The following is a 24,933-nucleotide window of genomic DNA, read 5'->3' on the forward strand; positions in this document are numbered from 1 at the left end:
GGCACTTATGGGCACTGATGAGGTGGCACTTATGGGCACTGATGAGGAGGTACTAATATGCCGCACTGATGAGCACTGATAGGCGGCATTGATAGGCGGCACTGATAGGCGGCACTGATGAGCACTGATAGGCGGCACTGATGAGCACTGATAGGCGGCACTGCTGGGCACTGAGAGGTGGCACTGCTGGGCACTGAGAGGTGGCACTGCTATGCACTGAGAGGCGGCACTGATGGGCGGCACTGATGGGCACTGATAGGCGGCACTGATGGGCACTGGCGGATGGCACTGGACACTGACGGGTGGCACTGATGAGCGGCACTGATGGGCAGCACCATCAGTGCCCACACTCATTGCCCATAGTGCTGCCAGTCAGTGCTCATCAGTGCCTATATGAGCAGGCACTGATGGGCACTGACTGGCAGCACTATGGGCACTGATTGTGGGCATTGATGGGGGGCACTGATGGCGGGCACTGTGGGCACTGATGGGGGTGCAATGTGTGTATGTTTTACCTTTAGTAATCAGGGCACTGGTAATCAGTGCCCTGATTACAATCCTGTGAGTCCCCGGCGACTAACGGCTCCCCCTCCTTCCTCACACTGCAGGCTCCGTGTGAGGAAGGAGCGCCGGCGATGAGGGATGATCTCATATGTTTACATATGAGATCATCGCTCATTGGACGGCCCGATCACGTGGTGAATGGCCGCTGTGATTGGCCATTCACCACGATCTGTGATCGGCTGTGTCCAAGGGACACGGCCGACACAGATTTTCCCCGCTGCGCGCTCGCGTGAGCGCGCGGGGGGCGTGTCACTGGGAGGCCGTATAAAGACGGCCTCCCGAAAATTCAAGTCCGCGCTGCAGCCGTATATAGGCTGTAGCACGGATGGGGGGAGGTTAAAGTGGGACTTTAGTCAGAAAATTAAGTCCTGCTAGATGACTTCAAGCTGGCCTCTTTTGTAGGTATAGCTAAGTAAAATGTTACAAATAAGTGTCTATACTGTTTAAAATCCAGTAATACACTGCCTCTCCCTGCTCTGTACATGCTCAGTTGCTCTTTATTTTTAGGCACTGCTGAGTTTGTAGAGGCCGATCTGCTGACAGCCTTAAAGCAACATAGGTCTACGTCGGCCGTGCGCGGGAAGCTAGGGGGGCGAGCGCGTGCCGCCGCCGGGGCGCTCCCGCCCCCACTCGGCAGCGAGGAAGCCGATGCACAGGTCAGGTGGCTCCGATTGCCGCCTGACACCCGCGATCACTCCCCGCTGAGAGAGGACGGTCAGCTGTTGTAAATACAGCTGCCCGTTCTTCTCCCTGCAATGACCATAGAGCCCTTGTGATCCTTCTATATAGGATCACATGTCTCTATGGTCATTTCAGAAAGCCACGCCCCCCCACAGTTAGAATCACATTTAACCCCTTGATCACCTATACTGTTAACCCCTTCCCTGCCAGTGTCATTATTACAGTAACTTCATATTTTTAGCACTGATTACTGTAGTAATGTCACTGGTCCCCCCTGTTGGTATAATGTATTTCACCAAAATGGCAACATTGCAAAAATTCTCCCACTTTTTGCCAATGTTCACATAAATAAAAACTTTCAACTCTGCTCATCCCTAACATATAACAATTGCCAAGCAGCTGCATTTTTAGTGGCTGGGTGGGCACCATAGCAGTGAGTGAAGACGGGCGCACACAAATGAGAATATTGGTATAGAATACTCAGAAGCAGGTCACTGAATAATATGTGTGTGTGGGCAGAGCGCGTGGGAAGAGCCCAGGGACCAATGATTGATGTAAAAACCACAGATAGCGGATGGCGACTGTAACATTCAGGGAAGAGTTGCTGAAACTATTAACCACTTGCCGACTGCCTGACGCAGCTGGCTCGGCTGCACAAAAAGACGTAAGGGTACTTCAGTCGCGGGAGTGGTTCTGGGGGGCGAGTGCGCAACTGAGCATCAGCATGGTGAAGAAAGGGGATTCAGGTGACTTTGAACTTGGCATGGTTGGTGGTGCCAGATGGGCTGGTCTGATTATTTCAGAAACTGCTGATCTACTGGGATTTTCACACACAACCATCTCTAGGGTTTACAGAGAATGGTCAGAAAAAGAGAAAATATCCAGTAAGCGGCAGTTGTGTGGAGGAAAATGTCTTGTTGATGTCAGAGGAAAATAGGCAGACTGGTTCCAGATGACAGAAAGGCAACAGTAACTCAAATAACCACTCGTTACAACCAAGGTATGCAGAATACCATCTTTGAACGCACAACACATCGAACCTTCAAGCAGATGGGCTACAGCATCGGAAGATGACACCAGGTGCGACTCCTGTCAGCTAAGAACAGGAAACTAAAGCTTGATAAAGCTGGATACACACTATACAACTTTTGTTGTTAGATTTCCTTTAGATTTAAGCCCTGTACACACGTACCGATCGTCGGCCGAACGATCGGCCGTCTTTTGTCCAGGGCTGTCGTGTCTGTTGAAAACTGCAAAAGACTGCACACGAATTTTGTCGGCCAACAACAGCCGACTGCAGAAGTGATGTCATGTGATGGTTAACTTTCCTTGTCTTTTTTCTTTTCTGAGCATGCCCAGTCTTGCTAATCTGCTGTCTGTCGGCCGAATTCTGTATTGACTGGCGAACAATCGGCCGTTCTGGTGACGGCCAACAAATATTTTTAAGTCTGCACGACAGATTCTGTTCGGACGAAAATGCGCTGTCGGCTGTCGGAAGCATCATACTAACAAGCCTACAATCGGCCGATCGGTCGGCGGCCGAATATTATGGCCGGCAATCGGTACGTGTGTACGGGGCTTAACCTTCAACTATGTTGTGCAAGGGTCTGCCTGTTAGCATTCAAGTAGAAAATGTTTAGGTTTGGGCTTATATTTTATGGTTTAGTAAATCTAAAGGAAAACATCTATAGAAAGTTGTATAGTGTGTATTCAGCTTAAGGCTGGCCATACATTATACAATTTTCAGTACAATTTTCTTTAAATTTACCTTCACCTGTGTAGTACAAAGGCCTGCCTGATTGGAAACAATTGAAAGTGTTGCTTAGTTTTGACCTCATATTATATGGTTTTTGGTAAATCTAACAGAAAATTGTACAAGAAAATTGAACATGTATGGCCAGCCTAAGGCCTCGTACACACGATCAGATTATCGAACGATCTGTCGTCCGTTTTTTGTGGCATGCTAGTCTGATGTGGAAAGTGAAGAGGTTATTTTCATACGATCTTTCCCGTACGGCAGAATTCACCTTTAGAAGTGATGTCATGTGTTGAGTTGTTTTGTATGTGTTCTTTCGTTTCTGAGCATGCCTAGTCTTGCTTTTACGATTTTTTTCGGACGAAAACTGTACTAATTAAACGAAAATCGGACGTTGTGTTGACATACGATAAAAATTTTATAGCCTGCACATCCAGATTTTGTCCTCCGCAAATTCGTAATCGGCTGTCGAAAGCACTATACTAACAATCCGAAAATCGGCAGATCGTTCGTCGGACTAAATTTTCCTTCCGATTTTCGTATCGTGTGTACGGGCCTTTAGGCTACATTCGCACAGGCTCACCAAAATTGAACGATAGAAGATTGGAAAAATGTTGCCTGGTCTGATGAGTCTTAATTTCAGCTGCGACATTCAGATGGTAAGGTAAGAATTTGGCAAAAACAACATGAAAGCATGGATCCATCCTGCCTTCTATCAACGGTTCAGGCTGGTGGTGGTGGTAGTGTAATGGTGTGAGGGATATTTCCTTGGCACACTTTGGGCCCCTTAGTACCAATTGAGCATCATTTAACCGCTTGCCGAGCGCCGCACGACGATTTACGTTGGCAGTCAGCCCCTCACAGGCAAAGCGATGTAGGGCTACGTCGCTAGCCTGTGAGGGTCTAGGGAGCGAGCGCGCGCCGCGGGAGGCGCGCTCCCGCGCGGTCACGGACCCCCCCCGCGCGTGTGACCGGCGGACCCGATGTCCGCCGGTCACTTGCGATTGTCCGTTAGAGCGGGAGAAAGGCAGGCGGCTGATGTAAACAAGCCGCCTGTCATTCTCCCGTGTAAGAAACAATGATCATACGGTTCTACTATGTAGGACCGTTGATCACTGTACATACACCTCAAGCCACAGCCAATCACAGTTAGAATCACGCCCCTAGGGACACACATAACCCCTCCCTCTCAAAAAAAAGTTAACCCCTTCACTGCCATTGTCATTTTACAGTAACAGTGCATATGTATAGCACTGATTACTGCAGTAATGTCACTGGCAACCCCAAAAGTGTTAAAAATATCAGTCAAGGGTCCGATCTGTCCACCGCAATGTCGCAGTACCGCAAAATAAATCTCAGATCGCCTCCATTACGCGTAAAAAAAAACAACAAAAATGACAAAAATCTTTCCCTTAGTTAGTAAACGCAATAACTTTTGCGCAAACCAATCAAAATACGCTTATTGCAATTTTTTTTACCAAAAACATGTAGCAGAAAACAAATTGGCCTAAAATGATAAAAAAAATTTGATTTTTACTTTTTTTGGGGGGGGAATTTTATATAAAAAATGTGAAAAATATTGTTATTTTTCCAAAATTGTCGCTCTTTTCTTGTTTATAGCGCAAAAAGTAAAAATCGCACAGGTGATCAAATACCACCAAAAGAAAGCTCTGTTTGTGGGAAAAAAGGACGTAAATTTCGTTTGGGTACAGCGTCGCACGACCGCGCAATTGTCAGTTAAAGTCGCACAGCGCCGAATCGCAAAAAGTGGCCTGGACGTAAGACAGCAAAATCCTCCGGTGGTAAAGTGGTTAACCAGCACGGCCTTCCTGAGTATTGTTGCTGACCATGTTTATCCCTTTATGACTACAGTATACCCATCTTCTGATGGCTCCTTCCAGTAGGATAATGCACCATGTCACAAAGCTCAAATCATCTCAAACTGATTTCTTGAACATGAAAATGAGGTCATTGTACTCCAATGGCCTCCACAGATCTCATCCAATAGAGCAACTTTGGGATGTGGTGGAACGGGAGATTCGCATCATGGATGTGCAGCCAAATCTGCAGCAACTGAGTGATGCTATCATTTCAAAATGGACCAAAATCTCTGAGGAATGTTCCCAACACCTTGTTGAATCTATGCCACGAAGAATTAAGGCAGTTCTGAAGGCAAAAGAGACCCAACCCGGTACCAGCAAGGTGTACCTAATAAAGTGGCCGGTGTACGTAGCCTGGGCACAGCTTTTCTTTTACACTGCTGAAGGCGATGGAACATCACGCTGCCTGGTGCACATTCCTTCTTAGGGCTATGTACAAAGCTACGCATTGTTTGCACCCATGTGACTGCACCCTGAGGCCAATGAAGAATCAGGACATGCCCTGGCCAATCACTGATGTAAATACAGATGAAGGTTGGCAGCGGTAACATTATAATAATTATTATAAACTTGGCGAAGGTTCCAGAGACCACTTGAAAAGTGGATGATTTGGGAAAAGGACTTGGCGAATGCACAGCTGGATTTTTATTACTTCAAAGATTTGCCAGGTGCTTACCAGCCGACTAGAGACAAAGGATTGGCTAACTTTAATAGAACAGATGCCAAAAATAAAAAAATAAACATGAAAAGGTCCCCGGCCTGACACAAGGGTGTCAGCAGCCTCCTCTCCCTGAGGTAACACCTCGGGACACTTTCACACAGGCAGCAAAAGTGCAGCCATCTTGTCCACACACATCTGTCACCACACAGGGTTAAACAGGAAGGAAAAAGGGGGAGGGACCGTCTCCCTGGTAACCGCCGGGAGCCCCCAGCTACTACTGCGCGGGAGACAAAGGAAGCCCTGAGGCTCCACCCACTCGCCCTCCCTCACAAACTCCAAGACGAGTCGCACTTTCACGCCTGCGCAGTGTGATAAGTTAAAAAAAAAAATCCCGAGAATACGCGGCCCTAGTCGCGGACACGCGCACGTCATCGCGTGGCAACCAAAGTCAGACTTTAGAAAAAAAAAAAACTATCCGAGTCTGATTGGCGACGGCTAGCTAAGGCGAGAATACGAGTCGGCGACCGGGCTCTAAGGCAAGGACACATTTGGGCCGCCATATTTTTTTTTAAATCTCAGGAAAAAGCGCGCCTGCGCAGTTAGAGCGGCCGCGCGCACCAGACAGACGGAGACCACAGGGCTGCGGGAACGCACTTTCTCCTCTGCTGTTGCGCAGTAGCGCCCCCACCTCCTCTGTGTGGCGAGCACGTCGGTGGCTGTGACGCGCACGTCGCGTGCTAACGGACTCTGAGGTGGGGGAGAAGGGGCTCCGGTCCGGCAAAGTCTAGCGAGGGGCCGCGTAATACAGGAACGAGACCAGCCGGGACGACGATGATTCGGATAGCGGGCCCAGGCTGAGGCGACGAAGGAGGAGGAAGAGCCAGCCGTTATCCTTTCACCTCAGGCAAGCCGCCAACAGGCCTCGGGCCTAGCCGCGGGTAGGGGGTGATGCCGGACCCGCGCTGAGCATGGAGGAGACCCATATCTCGTGCCTGTTCCCCGAGCTACTGGCCATGATCTTCAGTTACCTGGACGTGCGCGACAAAGGCCGGGCGGCTCAGGTGTGCGGCGCCTGGCGGGACGCGGCCTACCACAAGTCGGTATGGCGGGGTACTGAAGCCAAGCTACACCTCCGCCGGGCCAACCCGTCACTCTTCCCCAGCCTGCAGGCCCGCGGAATCCGCCGGGTGCAGATCCTCAGCCTGCGCCGCTCGCTCAGCTACGTCATCCAGGGCCTGCCGGACATCGAAAGCCTGAACCTGAGCGGCTGCTACAACCTAACCGACAACGGCCTGGGCCACGCCTTCGTACAGGAGATCGGCTCCCTTCGCTGCCTCAACCTCAGCCTGTGTAAGCAGATCACGGACAGCAGCCTGGGCCGCATCGCCCAATATCTAAAGAGGCTGGAGGTACTGGAGCTGGGGGGCTGCTCCAACATCACCAACACAGGCCTGCTGCTCATTGCCTGGGGGCTTCATGGCCTCAAGAGCCTCAACCTGCGCAGCTGCCGTCATGTCTCCGATGTAGGAATCGGCCACCTGGCCGGCATGACCCGCAGTGCTGCCGAGGGATGCCTGGGCCTGGAACAGCTCACCCTGCAAGATTGCCAGAAGCTCACCGACCTGGCCCTCAAGCACATCTCCCGGGGTCTCCAGGGCCTGCGTGTGCTCAACCTTAGTTTTTGTGGTGGCATATCTGACGCCGGGCTGCTGCACCTCTCCCACATGGGTGGCTTGCGGAGCCTCAACCTGCGCAGCTGTGACAACATCAGCGACACGGGCATCATGCACCTGGCCATGGGCAGCCTGCGACTCTCGGGCCTGGACGTCTCGTTCTGTGACAAGGTGGGCGACCAGAGCCTGGCCTACATCGCCCAGGGCCTGTATGGGCTCAAGTCATTGTCGCTGTGCTCCTGCCACATTAGCGACGATGGCATTAACCGCATGGTGCGACAGATGCACAGCCTGAGGACCCTCAACATTGGCCAGTGTGTGCGCATCACAGACAAGGGACTGGAGCTTATTGCAGAGCACCTGAGCCAACTGACTGGCATCGACCTGTACGGCTGCACCCGCATCACCAAGAAGGGGCTGGAGAGGATCACACAGTTGCCCTGTCTCAAAGTGCTTAACTTGGGGCTATGGCAGATGACTGAGAGTGAGAAGGTCAGGTGAGGGCTTCTCCCAACCCATCCCTGGCTCGCATCATCTATGGAAGAGACTCTAGAACTGGATACTGCCTGTAGGGTCATGTGAGAGGAAAGTAGATGGGCCAAGTCTAGTGCAACAGGGAGGTGGCAACAGGTTCCTTATGGCGGTAGAAATTATTGTTACAATTTCTACACCGGTATTATAATCGGGTAACACAAAAGACTCTTCCTGGGTTCTTTGACAGCATGGGTTAGCCACTCTCAGTATGGCTGGCATATCACTGTTTTTAAAGTCGTGTATGTTGGGTTCATAGAGTGTTTTTTATTGCTAGTGAACTGCAAGTCCCAGGGAGGTGTGCTATGTGGGAAAGAAGTGCCAGGGTCTAGAAACGTACAACTAAATATGATCTAATTAGTAATCACTAAAAACAGTGAATGTACTCCAGGTAACAGATGTGTTTCGGCAGACGTTGGGCAATTCTATTCTTTCAAATTTGTCTATTACATTTAGTGCCTTTACTGTTTTTATCAAGTCTTGCTTGACAAAAAATGAACTCCCTGAAAACTGACCAGTTGATGACTCCTGCATTCACATGTCAGCGTATGGATCGTGGGCAGAATCGCTGCGATTCCGCCCGCGATCCGGAGATCATTGCAAATCGCGGGACGTCTGTGCGTTGCCCGTGATTTGCAATAGCACACCAAACGCTGAGCGATGTTGCCGCGATTTCCGCCTGCCGAATCACGGTAACATCGCGCAAAAAAAATTGCGAGACACAATACGCTCCAAAGAAGCTCTTGTACTTTTTTGGGCGTAATGCGTCCCGCGATTTTTTTTGCGCTATGTTACTGCGATTCGGCAGGCGGAAATTGCGGCAACATCGCTCAGCGTTTGGGGTGCTATTTCAAATCACGGGCAACGCACAGGCGTCCTGCGATTTGCAATGATCTCCGAATCGTGGACGGAATCGCGCCGCGATCCATACGCTGACATGTGAATGCAGCCTCACTGTATTTAAGGGCTTCAGCACAGCTGAAGGAAGCATCTTCAGCATGCCCCGCACTGTGTATTGGGTGCCTGGCTCCCTGCTGTGCCCTGTGATTTAATCTGCTGGTTCCTACTTCACTAAAGTTAACAGTAGTGTCCCCCAGATGAACCCATTGTGCACAGAGGGGTGTGCAGGCATCCAGCACACCAGGAACTGTCAGATGCTTAAGATTCTGCCAAAAGCTTTAGCTCTGGAAGACATTGAAGTTGGAAATCACTGCTCACCAAAGGCTTCTTTTGCAGGGAGCTTTTTAGATTTTTTTTTTTTTTTTTTTGTGAAAATTGAAATGGTATATTGGTTCTAAGGTACAAGCCCTCTTCATGCTGCTGTGAACACATAGACCATTCCAACTTTTTAGTTTTTTTTGTTTTTATCTTGACAGGACACCCCTGGGCTTGCAGTTTGCTGGCAAATAGTTGGCATTGCCTCAAGAGTTTTGCTAATTAACAGGGTTTAGACTGAAGTGGTTAACCCATGCTGACGGTCTTGTCACCAATTCAGTTCTCTAGCAATGGAAGGGTTAATGGGAGCTGCACCAGTAACATTTCTTAATATTTTTTTCGTTTTTGTGAGTAGTGCTAACTTTCCAGTACATAACCCTACCGAAACATTCCCCTGTAACGTGGGTGATCTTTCTTACTGGTATTATAAAAGTTACAGGATTCTGCCATAAAACATATTTTTATTTCTACATTTCTTATCTCACTTTATTTTACATAAATATATTCCATATAACTGGCTACCTCGTTTCTCGTTTTTACTTTTTTTTTTTTTTTGCCCTGGAAAGTAGTGTTAGGTTTTTTCTTTATTTTTTTTGTGTGCCTAGACTGGAAAAATATCCCTTTTTACGGGTTCTTCAAATACTTTTTTTTTTTTTTTTTTACATGCCTGCTCTCCCTTTACTCCTTGCCCTTGTGAGAACAATTCTTGTTTCTCAACAATGATCCAGACTTTATATGCCCACTCTTGCCTAGACCAATATGAGGTTGACCCTTAATTTAACCCACTCATTCCCTGCCAGCCCACTTGCACATAGCAACTTACTAGTGTTCCACCCAGCAAAGAGTTGGATAAGCCCCGTTTTAAATGAAATGAAACCCAGTCAGTCTGTTGTATTCTACTGTTTTTATAAACTGGTTTAGGACTGCTGTTTTATATTTCTATATGGTTTTAAAAAAAGTGTTTCCCATGCTCAGATTGGTATCCAACCTTTTAGCGTGATCAGTGTTTAAAAAGCAGAGACAGTTATTATTGTTCTGGTTAAAGATTTCAGTTTTAGAATGGAAGTGCAAGCCTTTCTCAACTCTTGCTGCTGGAGATGGTGCAAAGCCTAGTTCCTTGCTGTTGACAATAGTCAAATTATATATGCAAACATGAGACTGTATCAGATCCTTATTCCCCCTAAAACATGAGTGCACCTTTTTTTTAATTGACTTTTTTTTTTAGGCATTTTGTATTAGTGGGAGCACAATCCTTGGTCATAACAGATTGGGGTTGAATTATGTACTCACTCTGTTCTGTGGATCACAAAACTCATTCAGCTTGTTTGAGAGTTTGAATTGAATTCACACATGGACTTTTCTTGATATTTTTGTTCTTTTGTTGAAATGAACTTTGCCCCCCCCCCCCCCCTTTTTTTTTTTTTTTCCCTCCCTGAGCATCTCCACAGTTGGATCTCACCTAGAAATGTGCCGAATTTCATTGTACTGTCTGTGAATTTGTATAAAGAAAAAGATCCTCCGAAAACGCTTTATATTCTTACAGTTAAAAGGTTAAACGGATATTTATATAATAAAAGAGGAAATATGATGTATGTTTTTGAGAAAGATGTTGCTTCTGTCTTTTTTTTTTTTTTTACAAAAATGGGGGGTGCATTAGTTATACATTACCCCCCCCCCCTCCAAAAAAAAAAAATGATCCTGTTCCCTTAAAGCATGTTATGCAAGCACAGTGCTTGTGCTGTGTAATTTGGCTCTCCCTTCTGTACACTAACCACGGTGTATCATGGCTGCTGAGCCCTGACACTGTGGTCAGTGTACGTGCCTCTGTCACCCGCAGCTCTCTGTGCTCCTCTACCCCTCCTCTTCTTGCCTGTCTCCTCCTGTGTCAGAGCCTGCCCCTCCCCTTTTCTTCTTTATAATCCTCTGTACCCTGATGACAGGTGCTCCTGTCTGTTTTAAAAAAAAAAAATGCCGTCTTTACCGTACTTCGGAGCGACTCTTTCACCTCTAACCAGGTCTGACTATAGAGAATCTTAGCCCCGCCCCCTGCATCTGTCAGACAGGGACAGGAGAGAGCTAGTCACGTGATTGTCGGGAGCCGCTCTGACAATCTAAAAGTGGCATTATTTTTTTTATAAAACAGACCGGGGCACCTGTCATCAGGGTACATAGAGGATTATATAAAGTTGTATAAGTGGGTTAACAACCACTATAAGCAGAAGTGGAGATTTTAACAATACCTGTCCTCAGACAAATTAGTAAAACCCAAGTTCTGAGCTACGGCTCCATTTTTCATGAATCGGCTTCAAATTCAGAGTATTTATTGCTGATAAAGGTCATTTTTTTGACGTCTTTCTGCTAGTAGAAGCTGGCCCTTTAGAGCAGGGATCCTCAAACTACGCCCCTCCAGCTGTTGAGGAACTACACATCCCATGAGGCATTGTAAAACTCTGACATTCACAGACATGACTAGGCATGATGGGAATTGTAGTTCCTGAACAACTGGAGGGCCATAGTTTGAAGACCCCCTGCTTTAGAGGGATGTTCTTGTTGGTAGTACAAGCTTTGATCATGTGATCACTGATTGGCTGTCACTGATCATTTAATATGACCGCACAGTCACAGTGCTGGGTGACTGCAATTGAATGTGCTGCCAGCCCAAAACATATGTCAGGGATATATATATATATATATATATATATATATATATATATATATATATATATATATAATCTGGCAGCATAGCATAAGACTGTATGCTGCTGTATGTTTATGGCTTGCAGGAAGGGGTTAAAAACACTGAACTAGAGGTAAATTATTATAATATATACAAAGGTACGGTTTTACCTGACAGGGTTTATATGTCTGTTCCTCCAATCCTCAGATTTACATAGCTTTGACACACAGCACAGTCCTGCCTAGCCAGACAGGAGACCAAAAATTCTTAGTTGTAGTTGAGTAACACAGGCCTTGTCCCTCCCCAGTCTGTGACTGGACAGTGAATTGAGGTAGCAGACTGATGAGCGCATCCGTCACTGCTTTCTCCTCCATTCTCCTTTTTAGCGGATAAGCACTGTAGTATAACTGATGGTTCCTTTGTGCTTCTCCCTCTTTAAGTTCTGCTGTACAGGGACTGTAAGAGGTTTATATCAGGGACAGGTCTCATTCATGTACGTAAAGTAGAAATCTAGGCAACGTTTTTTCTTTTTTTTTTTTTTTTGCCATGGGTGTCCCATTGGAGATTCACATTTGTCCCATAGCCAAAACATGAAGTGAGGGAGAATCTCTGGTTATCACCAGAAATTGGTGTCCCCATTGGAAGATTTCTCCTCCAATACTGCTTCAGTGACAGCCCAAGATTTGATTTTCTTTCAGTTTTGGAGATAACGGTAAACCGGAAATATAGGGTGAATCTCCTTTATGGGGACAGACCTCAATAAAAACCTAGAGAATAGGAAATATTGCATCGCTAGTATTAGTGAAATAGTGATTGATGATATAAAGATGTGCAAAATTTGACACAAATAGTGTAAACTCATAAACATCTATATGCAAAATAAGCACATTTTTGCAAACATATAATAAAGTGCATCAGTGATATGACACAGGTAAGTAATCATAAAAGTGCATATATGCTATAAATAAAAATTGGAAGTTCATAGTCCATCAAGTTCATAAATATATATAATGTTGTCTGTGTGGTATCCACCAAAAGCGCAACGTGCAAATGGATCTTCTATATATATATATATATATATATATATATATATATATGTGTATATATATATATATATATATATATCTCTAGATCTCACACACGGTGATGCAAGTGAGTAATCACTACCGGTGAACAAAGCGGGTAGGAGGCTTACCAGATGGATTGGACCCAATAGAGTATATACTCTTTAGGTCTGTCTCCCATGAAAAAGAATGGAGGGTCTCACTGTATTGCTAATGTTAAAATGCCTTCAGTACACGAAAAACCAACTTCACACACAGCACGTCATCCGTATGATATAATCGATAAGTAACCTCAGGTTACCACAGCTAGGATGTCCACCACAGGAGTTGTGTGTAGTCTTCATGTTTCTCCCAAAATGGTAACGGGGCGTGTGTTCTGGTGGAGGAGGGATTGTCGTTCAACCCCCCCCCCCCCCCCCCCCCGTCGGAGCACAAACGCTCGGGGGGGATCGCCGTACTGATATTGGATCGTTGGTACAGGGGTTCCTCCTGATCTCTACAGGGTTTTTTCATTTAACCCGCTGGGTTGAATGAAACTAAACTGTTATAGCTTTATGGGGGGGCATTGTTGAGCTGACAACGTGGAAAGGTTTTGTCACCTGAGTGCATTAAGGTAAGAAACCTTTTTTAACGGCTTTAAAGGTATCTTTTCAGGCTGGGTTCTCGCACGAATGCGATGCCAGAAATGGTATGGGATTTGCATCACATTGCGATCCGATTCCCGTCCGATTTCACAGGTCGCACTGCGTTCTGCGAACTGATTTGGGGGAGTCATTAATTTTACATTGACATCCGCAGTGGTTCGCAAAGAGCAGTGTGAACTGCCTGCGAGTGATGCGATGTGGGAACCCGCACAGGAATCGTGATTCCCGCATCGCACCAGTGTCAACCAAACCTAACGTATTAATATTGAGCTGCATTAATTAGGTTGTTTCCTCTAACTCCTGGAGTTCAGCTTTTTGCTGTATATATTTATTACTTGGTAAGTGAGGCAATTTTATGCACTTTTATACTTGTAGTATGAGCAGTTATAAATTGTTTAGATGCAGCTATATCTTTCCAGCTTATGGAATGAATAAGCCTGTTTTTACATGTATCTGGCTTTTTGCTGAGTTGGTGAGATAAGTGTCTACTCCTACCTATGAGATGTTTATAAAACTGAAAATGGCTTATCCTAACTTCTTCTTAAAAGCATACCTGCTTGTTATTGGATGCCATTTAATTCAACACATCTCCTTTGCTTTTTTTTTTTTTTTTTTCTTTATCACACAGCAAAACTGTCAGGATCCATTTAAATGAACAGTGTTTTTTGTATATAAAACTAAAGAATGGAAAACTCCCCCCCCCCCCCCCCGTGGGGTGGACATACCATTTTTAGGTCAGTTTGGTGTGTTGAACTGGCAATGAGGGTGGGTGGGGAGCACCCCGCCAGCAACCCGACGATTAAACTTTGGGAGGGGGCTGGGCCTGGTGGGGGCACCTGCCAGGGCCCCTCCTCCTGTTGGGATTGTTTTGGAGCTCCTGGCTCCATGGTGGCACCACGCTGCTCTGGGGGGTCCTCCCTGGAAGCAGCATGCTGCCGCCATTGTCTTGTAGCTTTTTATGCTACAGATCTGCGGCCATGTTTGTGTAGCCTCGGTGACCATTTTTCTTGTGGTTTTCCTTTGGAAGTAGCAGTGGCCATGTTTTTAAAGACGGATGGGCTGTGATTGGTGGTGGGAGCCCCCCTCAGCCCCGTACTGATCCCAGGATATTTCTCTTCCTGATTGCCGCATGGTGTGCAGTTAGTTCAGGTGCTGTAAGTGCCTGATCGGTGGTGGTGAGTTTTTTTTTTTTTTTTGGGTGGGGTTCTCCCTTTCTGCTGTAAGAGCAGTAGTGCTGGGCCTTTTTGTGCCACCAACACAGTGGGGTGTCCCTTGCAGTGTGATACACTTTTTCTTGTGTGGGTTCCCCTCTCCATTAATGGAGTCCCTGGAGCATATTGTACCACCTGATCCCCACTAAGGCTGCCGGGTCCCGGAAACTGACTGCGGTCCTAGATTTCTAGACTGTCTGTGTCAGCAGTGGTCCTGTGGCGTATTATCTGGCTGAAATGCCCCTCTGCGGACCAGGCTTCTAAGAAGGCCTTATCCGATCTTCCATTTGTGGTGGATCACCTGTTTGGAGCTTCCTTGGATGACATCAAAGGCCTTAGAGGGGGAAAGAGTACTCCTCTTCCACAGGTTTCCAAGGGTAAGGAGCCCCATCGCAGACGGGGCCTTTTTTTTTTTTTTGCTCCCGAGCGACCCCTTTAAGGCCGTTGGAAGTGGGGGGGCATCTTGCCCTCACTCGATTTCCTACATGGGACATGGATGGACCAGATAGTTTTTCTAGCTACCGACTGCTCCGAGAAGCGACGGAAGGGGGACACCTATCCCGCTGACCCATAAAAGCGATCCTGCGCAGACTTCGCCACTGGGACCACTTTTATGTGAAAGAGGACCACCCGCCCTGTGAGAAAATACCGGGGTTATTGTAGCTACCTGCTGCCATAACCTCAGTATTTAACGTCAAAATACCGACATAAAACTGCGGTGGGCGGTCCAGAAGTGGTTAAATTCTGAATATATCTGTAAAGCCAGAAGTCAGATGAAAAGTTTGCTTTTGACGGATGTTTTAAAAGAGTAATGTGTGTTTAATGTGCTTTCAAATGAAAGTAGTTGTAAAGGCTAAAGGTTTTTTACCTTAATCCATTCTCTGCATTAAAGAAAAAATGCCAGAGCAACAGCTCTTTCTTTGCTCTCTCCTTCCTCATAGGCAGCAGCAGGAGCCATTTACAGGCAGAGAGCAGGGCTGAGCCATGCTGTGTGTCAACGGAAGTATGACATTTTTTATTTTTACAAAAAAAAAATACAATTTTAACCTTTGCAATTACTGTAAGTACGCTGTGCAGTAGTACCATTAAAGTGGTTGTAAAGTCAGGATGATAAAACACTGCCATCCTCTGTTTAATCAAGGAGAATAGCACTATGTGTCTGTTTAAAAAAAAAATTCTAATTGTAATTACCTTATCTCACAGCAATGAATTGCTGTCAGTGATATTTCTCTGCTCAATCTTCCCCATGTAAAGAATGCAGAGGGAGATATTCCTCTGACATCAGCTGGCCAGCAGAGGAAGATCATGTGACCGCTGTGAGATAAGGCATTTATGAAAAGGGATATCTAATAGTTTAGATCCAGATAAAACAAGGGATGCAAGCTACTTTTAAAAGGTATTTCAAGTGATGGGGAAGAGCAGTAGGTGGGAAAGGGATCACTCTCACACACAGGCATCGGAACTGACAGGGAGGGAGGGACTGCAGAGAGGAGACAGCGTAATGAGAGATATATAAGCTGACCACTGTATCATGGATCAGGAGCCATGATTATTGTGGTCATCAGAGACAGGGTGACACAGGAACAAACAAGATCAGCCAGGTATATTACATTTTACAAAGGAACATATTGCACAGCACAAGCACTGCATTGTTTAACATGCTTTAAAGGAACAGGATATATATATATTTTTTTTAGGTTACAAATGCTTTAACCACTTTCGGACTGCCCACCTTGCATTTACGTCGCTACTTTGACGTTAAATACCGGAGTTATGGCAGCAGATAGCCATAACCAGGATTTTCTTACACGGCCAGCACGGTCCTCTTTCACATAAAAGTGGTCCCAGCGGCCGATTCGCAATGGGACCACTTTTTTGGGCGGAGGGAGAGGTGCCACCCCCCTCCTGCCTCTTCCCGGCTTTTTTCCCCGCTTACCCGAGCCGTCGGTAGTGAGGGAAAACAATCCCGTTTCCTTTGCCTGATGGGTAGGAAGCCGAGTGAGGGCAAGATCGCTCTCGGGAGGACCGGAGCAGCATCAAACGTCACTTCTGCCCAACGGTCCTAACCACTTAAGGACCAGGCCTATTTCTGACTCTTGTTTACAAATTATAATCAGTATTTTTTTCTAGAAAATTACTTAGAAACCCCAAACCATATATATATAAATGTTTTAGCAAAGACTCTGGAGAACAAAATGGCGGTTGTTGCAATATTTTTTGTCACCTGGTATTTGCGTAGCAGTCTTTTAACCGCAATGTTTTGGGAAAAACATTTCACTGAATTTGAAAAAATGAAACAGTAAAGTTAGCCCAATTTTTTTTGTATATTGTGAAAGCTGTCACGCCGAGTAAATAGATACCTAACATGTTACGGTTTAAAATTGCACGCACTCGTGGAATGGCAACAAACTACGGTACTTAAAAATCTCCATAAGCTACGCTTAAAAAAATAATGGTTACCAGTTTAGAGTTAGAGGAGGTTTTTTTCTAGAATTATTGCTCTCATCCTGACAATGGCGGCGATACCTCACGTGTGATTTGAACTCCGTTTTCATTTGTGGGCATGACTTGCGTATGTGCTTTCTTTCATGAAGAAAGTTAATGGGTGCTTTAAAAAAAAAAAAAACGTAAGTGACATTGTTACATGATTAGAGACCCGATCGAAGCCGAATCCGGCTTCATTTGGGACTCCAACCAGCCGGCAGATGCATCCTGCATCCCCTCACGCTCTCTGGGATAATGGCCGAGTGGCTCCTGAGCTGCATCGGCTGTTCTCTTCTGAAAGTCTACTGCCGGCTCTAAAAAACAGTACCGGGCTGATGCCTGCTGCAGGCATCATCCCGGTACAACCACGTCTACAAGCCAACGTACAGGTACGTCGGTTTGTGGGAAGCAGTTAAAGGGCCAATTTATTATTTTTTTTATTGCTTTGAAGTGTAGATGTGAGATCTGAGATCTTTTTGACCCTAGATCTCACATTAAAGAGGACCCTTCCTGCTTATTTCTATTACAAGGAATGTGTACATTCCTTGTAATATGAATAAAAGTAATCAAAAAAAATTTTTTTTAAAGGGGCAGTGTAAAAATAAAAAGTAAAATAAGAAAAAAAAATTTAAAGCGCCTGTCCCTCCGAGCTCACGCACAGAAGCGAACGCATACGCATGTCGTGCAATGGTTAGAGCGAGAGCAATAATTCTAGCCCTAGACCTCCTCTGTAACTCTAAACTGGTAACCTGTAGACATTTTTAAAGCGTCGCCTATGGAGATTTTTTAAGTACCAATGTTTGTTGCCATTCCACGAGCATGCACAATTTTAAAGCATGACATGTTGGGTATCTATTTACTTAGCGTAACATTATCTTTCACATTATAGAAAAAACTTGGGCTAACTTTACTGTTTTCTTATTTTTTTAAATTCAAAAATGTGTATTTTTTTCAAAAAAATTGTGTTTGTAAGACCGCTGCGCAAATATGACATGATAAAGTATTGCAATGATCTCCATTTTATTCTCTGGGGTGTCTGCTAAAAAAAATGTTTGGGGGTTCTAAGTAATTTTCTAGCAAAAAAAATACTGATTTTTAACTTTTTAAGTGTCAGAAATATGCCTGGTTCTTAAATGGTTAAAGTAGACATCCACCCTAACACTAAAATCCCTGCATCTATAGATCTCCAAATTCTAACACTAACCTATCTAACCCTGTAAAGAAGAAATCAATATACATACCTTTTTATTTTTAATCCGATCCGACTCAATCCTCTGCTTAGCTGTCAGCTGTGGCTTTTCTGTAGAGGCGGGTGCAGAGGACATAGCCGACAATGGAAGCCCCATAGTAAGTCTATGAGTGATGTCACTTCCGTTGTCGGCTGTGTCTTCTGCAGAGCTTACTCTGCTGGAGATAGGATCGGTTAAAGCGGAGTTCTGCCTCCCCCTCCACTGCCTCCAAATATTAAGTCAGCAGCTACACATGCTGTAGCTGCTGACTTTTAATATTAGGACACTTGCCTGTCCTGGAGTCCAGCGATGTTGGCACCGCAGCCGATGTATCCATCGGCTGTCGGGTGCTGCCATCACCATTGCCGGTAAGGGAACCCGGCAGTGAAGCCTTGCGGCTTAACGGGCGGGTCCCTACTGCGCATGCGTGAAGCGCACTACGTAATCCTATTGGCTCGGCGAGGGAGGAGGGGGCCATATCCCGAGAGTGGGGAAGGATACCTGTCAAAAACAGGTATCCCCCCCCCCCCCCAAAGGTGCCAAATGTGGCAACTGAGGGGGGGGGGTAACAAAAGAGTGGAATTTCCGCTTTTGGGTGGAACTCCGCTTTAAGCTTCAAAAAAGGTATGTATAGTGATTGCTTCTTCCCAGGGCTAGATAGGTTAGTGTTAGATCGTGGATTTCTATCGATGCAGGGATTTTAGTTTTAGGGTGGACTTACACTTTAAATGTGTGCTAACATTGGTGGCACTGCATAGTCTGCCTGGATTTTGCAGGCCTTTTTGTTTATTTCAGGTACTTGTATAGCGCCGTAATTTACGCAGCACTTTACATATATATTGTACATTCACATCAGTCCCTGTCCTCTATTGCACAACCCAATCCACTGTAAAGTCTGGTGTACAGGTCTGAGACAGCTTGCCTAACAGGGCACCCACCCTTGTTGGAGCAGAAAGTTAAGTTTTTAAAGCCCCTCTCCTAGATAAATGTACTTCCTAAACAAAAAAAAAATGTTGAGCTCAAGGCTATAAAAGAAACCTGTTTTAAAAGAAACAGCAGCTGCCATTGCTGAGATCTTTTAGCAAATGTATGAAGATGACACATTGAGCTTTCCTGGAGAAATGTCCCACATAATATAAAGTGGCAATCCTCAGCAAGGGCATACATGAAACTGAAATAATGTATCAGCAGATGTTCCCTTGGGTAATCACTGCAATTGTCTTGTAGTAGGCCCACCCCTTCCATCCTTCTGTTGGCCCTGACAGAATGGGTAACCTTCTATTCCTGGCTAACAAAATCAGAGGGAGTCTAGGTAGACAGACTTTATATTCTGACAGTTGGTAAGGTGGAAGAATTAAACGGCACAAATGTTTCAGCTGCAACATTAAAACTAAGTGTCTTTTAGGCACTTGTGAATATTGCAGTTATGGATTTTTAATAAAAATATATAAATAAGCAACATAATTAGTGGAGCCAGATCTGGCATATGTACCACTGCATTGTGTCCTGCTGCTGGGGGAGTGTTATCTCCTTACAGAAACCGTGTTAATCCTTTGCTTCCAAAGATGTCTTTGGCAGTATTGTAAGGAGATCCTGGTAAGATCTGTGAAGATTCAGGGAGGGAGCAGTGGGGGAGATGTAACATGCTTAAAGGATTCAGCCATTGTTGGAAAGTTAGGCCCCCACCCTCTGCGCTCATTCATGCATACAGAATTCGCTGTCAGGGGGGTCCCTTTAAACAAAGCATGGAGGGGGCATGCTTCTTCCCTTTACACATTCCTCCCTCGGCTCCTGCATAAATGCTGCTTTTTTTTCCAGACTGTTCTACGGAGCTTGCTGTGTAGAAAATCTGTGAAGTTAGTTTAAGCTTGGTTTATCTGTTAATCAACTTTTCAAAGAGAAGAAATAGTGTGACAAGATGGTACTAAATGAAACTCTGTACCTTGTGCAAATCAATAAAAGCTTATTTACACTAGTGGTAGCCCCCTGAAGAGCAATCTCTGGTGGATTACTTTTCAAAGAGTGACAGGTGGTGAGAGGTGTTATTGCCTCCTCATCTCCTGTTTTACCCCCAATAACCCATAATGGCTTCACCTAAATTGTTAAAATTGGCGGGTGGTATTGGTATATAATAAATAAAAAATTCCATAAATACATCCTATAGTTTGTAAACGCTATAACATTAAGACCCCGTTCAGACAGGGGCGACGCGACTTGCTGGGGCGACCTGTGAAGTCGCGGTGCACGCCTCGGCGCGAAATGCACGGACTTCATATAATTTAAGTCAATGCAAGTCGCCTCCAGGTCGCCCCAAAGTAGTACATGACCCTTTTTCTAAGTCGGAGCGACTTGTGTCGCTCCTATTAGAACGGGTCCTGTGCTAATCAATGGCAGGCGACCCACCGCGACTTGTCAGGTGACCAAGTCGCCTGACAAGTCGCGCTAGTGTGAATGGGGTCTCATGTAAACCAATCAAAATAAGCTTATTGGGATTTTGTTTTTACTAAAAATATGTAGCAGAATACACATTGGCCTACATTTATGAAGACTTTTTTTTTTTTTATTGGATATGTTTTATAGCAGAAAGTAAAAAAAATATATATTTTTTTAAAATTGTTTTTTTAATAGTTTATAGCACAAACATTAAAAAACGCAGAGGCAATCAAATACCACCAATTTTGAGAAAAACAAAAATTGGCCTGATCATGAAGGGGGGGTAAATCGTTCAGAGATCAAGGGGTTAGCATGCAGTGTAGGGTGGCGGTTAGGACGTTTTTAACCCCTTGTTAGGACAGTGTGTTCAAATTAGGTTTACAACTGCTACTAAAGACCTGCACACAGTAAATGTTGGGTTAATTATGTGAAACATTGCTCCACAGCCCCCTCCTAAACATTAAAAAGAAGGGGCAGAGAGCATGTAAAGATTAAAAAGGTAACCAGCCATTTTTATTTATTTTTGCTACGTGAATGGGAACATGTAACAAATATAATGTAGGTGTTCTATTTGGTTGAAAAAGTAGAAAAACACTTTAATCTTAGATGAAATTTCAGTCAAAGGCAATAAGGCATCTCATTCTGATTGATTTCTCAGAAGGAGAGTTGTGATCATTCTCGTCTACCTCCGTCTGCAGCCAAGACAGAAATTGACCTAGAAGGTGAGGAGCACACTTATGACCCCTGTTATCTACGGCTTCCAATATGACCAAAATTCTGCATGTGAAATCAGGCATTGTGGCAGAAAATTCCTTCCTAGATGAGTAGTAGGAAGGCTAAGCGGCCAAGGGCCAGCAGAGTCCCCAGAGGAAGATGGGGCAGCTATACGCACAGAAGGTACCACTGCCCCCTCCCCGAGCCACAGGAGTCTGAGCTAGCAAAGCCATGCAATGCTTTAACGCTGTGCTTGTGCTATGCCATGTGTAGTGTGTGTGTCCAGAGGGGTACTCATGACCTCTGCTGTTGTGGAGAGAAAAGGGGTGAGCCTTATGTGCCAGGCACTGTAGGCTGTTTGCACCCAGATAGGTAGCCATAGTGGGCATACCCTCAAGGGGTCTTTAGGGGCAGGACTCAGGCACACCACAGCTCTGGACCTGTATAGCACCCTGTGGTTAACTCAGCTCGACACATTACATGCCAAAGTGAGTACCTACACTGGATCTGTGCCTGCAACAACACTACAGGCCAGCTCCTCATTTTCATTCAAGCGGGGTCCAAGTATGGCCCCCTGGGCTCAGCTAAGGAGTCAACTGATCCGGAGGCTGCAGGGGGCGAGACAGTGGCTAATGGCCCCAAGGTTCAGCTGAGGAGTCAACTGATCTGGAAGCAGCAGGAGGAGGCACAATGGGTATGGGGCCAGGATTTTTAATAGGAGAATCAACATAGAGAAAAAACCTCCATAGGAAAGAGGTACAATTCCTTAAAGTATTCATACCCCTTGACATTTTCCACATTTTGTTATGTTACAACCAAAAACCTAAATGTATTTTATTGGGATTTATAGGATAGACCAACACAAAGTGGCACATAATTGTGAAGTGGAAGGAAAAAGATAAATGGTTTAACATTTTTTTACAAATAAATATCTGAAAAGTGTAGCATGCATTTGTATTCAGTCCCCTTTACTCTGATACCTCTAACTAAAATCTAGTGGAACCAAGTGCCTTCAGAAGTCACCTAATTGGTAAATTGAGTTCACCTGTGTAATTTATTCTCAGGAAAAATACAGCTGTTCATTGAAGCCCTCAGAGGTTTGTTAGAGAACCTTAGTGAACAAACGGCATGAAGGCCAAGGAACACAGCAGACAGGGCAGGGATAAAATTGTGGAGACATTTAAAGCAGGGTTAGGGTATAAAAAAAAGTATACCGAGCTTTGAACATCTCACAGAGTACTGTTCAATCCATCATCCAAAAATGGCAAGATTATGGCACAACTGCAAACCTACCGAGACATTGGCCCTCCACCTAAACTGACAGGCCAGGCAAGGAGAGCATTAATCAGAGAAGCAGCCAAGAGGCCCATGGTAACTCTGGAGGAGCTGCAGAGATCCACAGCTAAGGTGGGAGAATATGTCCCAGGACAACTTAGTCATGTACTCCACAAATATGGGCTTTATGAAAGAGTGGCAAGAAGAAAGCTATTGAAAGAAAGCCATGAGAAGTCCCGTTTGCAATTTGCAAGAAGCCATGTGGGGGACACAGCAAACGTGGAAGAAGGTGCTCTGGGCAGATGTGACCAGAATTGTACTTTTTGGCCTAATAGAAAAGCGCTATGTGTGGTGGAAAACTAACACTGCACATCACCATGAACACACCATCCTCACCGTGAAACATGGTGGTGGCAGCATCACATTGTGTGAAAATGGATGGAGCCAAATACAGAGCAATCTTAGAAGAAAACCTGTTTAAGTCTGTAAAAGACTTGAGACTGGGGCAGAGGGTCACCTTCCAGCAGGACAACAACCCTAAACATACAGCCGGAGCTACAATGTAATGGTTTAGATCAAAGCATATTCATCTGTTAGAATGGCCTAGTCAAAATCCAGATCTAAATCCATTTGAGAATCTGTGGCAAGACTTGAAAATTGCTGTTCAGACGCTCTCCATCCAATCTGACAGAGCTTGAGCTATTTTCCAAAGAAGAATGGGCAAACTTTTCACTCTCCAGATGTGCAAAGCTGGTAGAGACATCCCCAAAAAGACTTGCAGCTGTAATTGCAGCAAAAGGTGATTCTCAAAGTATTGACTCAGGGGGGCTGAATACAAATAAACGCCACACTTTTCACATATTTATTTGTAAAAAAAAATTGAAAACTATTTATCATTTTCCTTCCACTTCACAATTATTTGTCACTTTGTGTTGTTCTATTACATAAAACCCCAATAAAATACATTTACGTTTTAGGTTGTAACATGACAAAATGTGGAAAATTTCAAGGGGTATGAATACTTTTTCAAGACTCTGTAAGCTATTAGACATAAAAGGCGTATCCCCAATGGACACAAGCAAAAAAACAGAGTCTAATTGGGAGTAGGTGGGGTTAGATAGGGGATGCCCTGACAGCTTTTTTATTTTTTCCTCAGTATCCAATCGCCTAAAGGTAGCTGCAAATATCCCATGGGTAAAGTGGTTCTAAGGGCAAGAAGGTTTTTTTTTTTTATCTTCCCATTCACACATCATGCCTAAACAAAAAAAAAAAAAACAATTCTTCGCTTTCAGCTGTTTCTAAGAAAGTGTCATGGCTGATTCTACGAATTTCTGGATCGCAGGTAAAATGCTTTCCAGGCTTCTGTTTTATAAAGTAATACATGTGCTTTCTTTTACCTGCAGAAAGTAGTGCATTTATTATTTTTTTTAATCTTAAGGTGAACTTAGCCTTTAATGCATTCTTTGCATTAAGGTAAAAAAACTTCATGTATCTGTAAAAGACATACACTGCCCCTGTACTAATCATACTGGCTGGACAGGGGAAAATATCTAGAGCAATCAAAGGCTATGGTGCAGCCAGGGTTCTTAATAGGAGAATCAACATAGAAAAAAAAAACCTACTGATTGCCCTTATTTACAGGGGTAAACATCAAGGGCAATCAAAGGGTTGCCTAGCCAGTGTTTTGGTGTAATGTGGGAGGTGCTTTTACTAAGGGAAGTAATGAATTTGAAATTCGATACTTCTCCCGCTGACAGGACTGGGATCTGTCCTGCCTGAATTCTGACCATCGGCAGGTGCCGGTGGTAATCCATTGGCCCGGCATCTGCTGATCGTGCCCCCTACCCAGAAGTGCCAGATTACATACCTAGTAAAGGGACTGGCACAGGAGGGCCATCTTACCATCGTATATGTATATTATATGGCTGGCAAGTGGTTAAAGACTAAAGATCCTGTGTCCCATACTGTGCGACTAAGAAATGACATTTTTGTAACTCAGCAGAGTTGTATCTTCTGCTTCTAAAGGCCCCTCCATGTTAGTCTATGTGTCCATGCACACATAGGCGTTTACAGGACTTTAGAGGCAGAAAAAAAACATTGCTTGTGTGTTCACCTGATGAAAAATCACCAAAACACACATAACCATTGCATGCATTTATCTTTTTAAGTGTTTATTTATTCATTTTAATAGCTAGAATAATTTACATATTTTCAAAAATCCAGCTTAGGTGCATTTTTTAA

At 44.9% G+C, this 24,933-nt stretch overlaps 2 protein-coding genes across 2 annotated transcripts in view; one reads left to right on the forward strand and one right to left on the reverse strand.

Moving 5' to 3' along the window:
- Positions 1–24,933, reverse strand: part of WNT5B (Wnt family member 5B) — a 218,388-nt gene that overhangs the window by 82,871 nt on the left and 110,584 nt on the right. The window lies entirely within an intron of this gene.
- FBXL14 (F-box and leucine rich repeat protein 14) lies at positions 6,250–7,866 on the forward strand. The gene has a single exon (XM_082256534.1). It carries the CDS (start codon positions 6,511–6,513, stop codon positions 7,714–7,716), a length of 1,206 nt encoding a protein of 401 aa, XP_082112660.1. The 5' UTR covers positions 6,250–6,510; the 3' UTR covers positions 7,717–7,866.

Source organism: Pelophylax lessonae, assembly GCF_965119305.1.
Source record: "Pelophylax lessonae genome assembly, chromosome: 4".
In the NCBI taxonomy this organism is placed as follows: domain Eukaryota; kingdom Metazoa; phylum Chordata; class Amphibia; order Anura; family Ranidae; genus Pelophylax; species Pelophylax lessonae.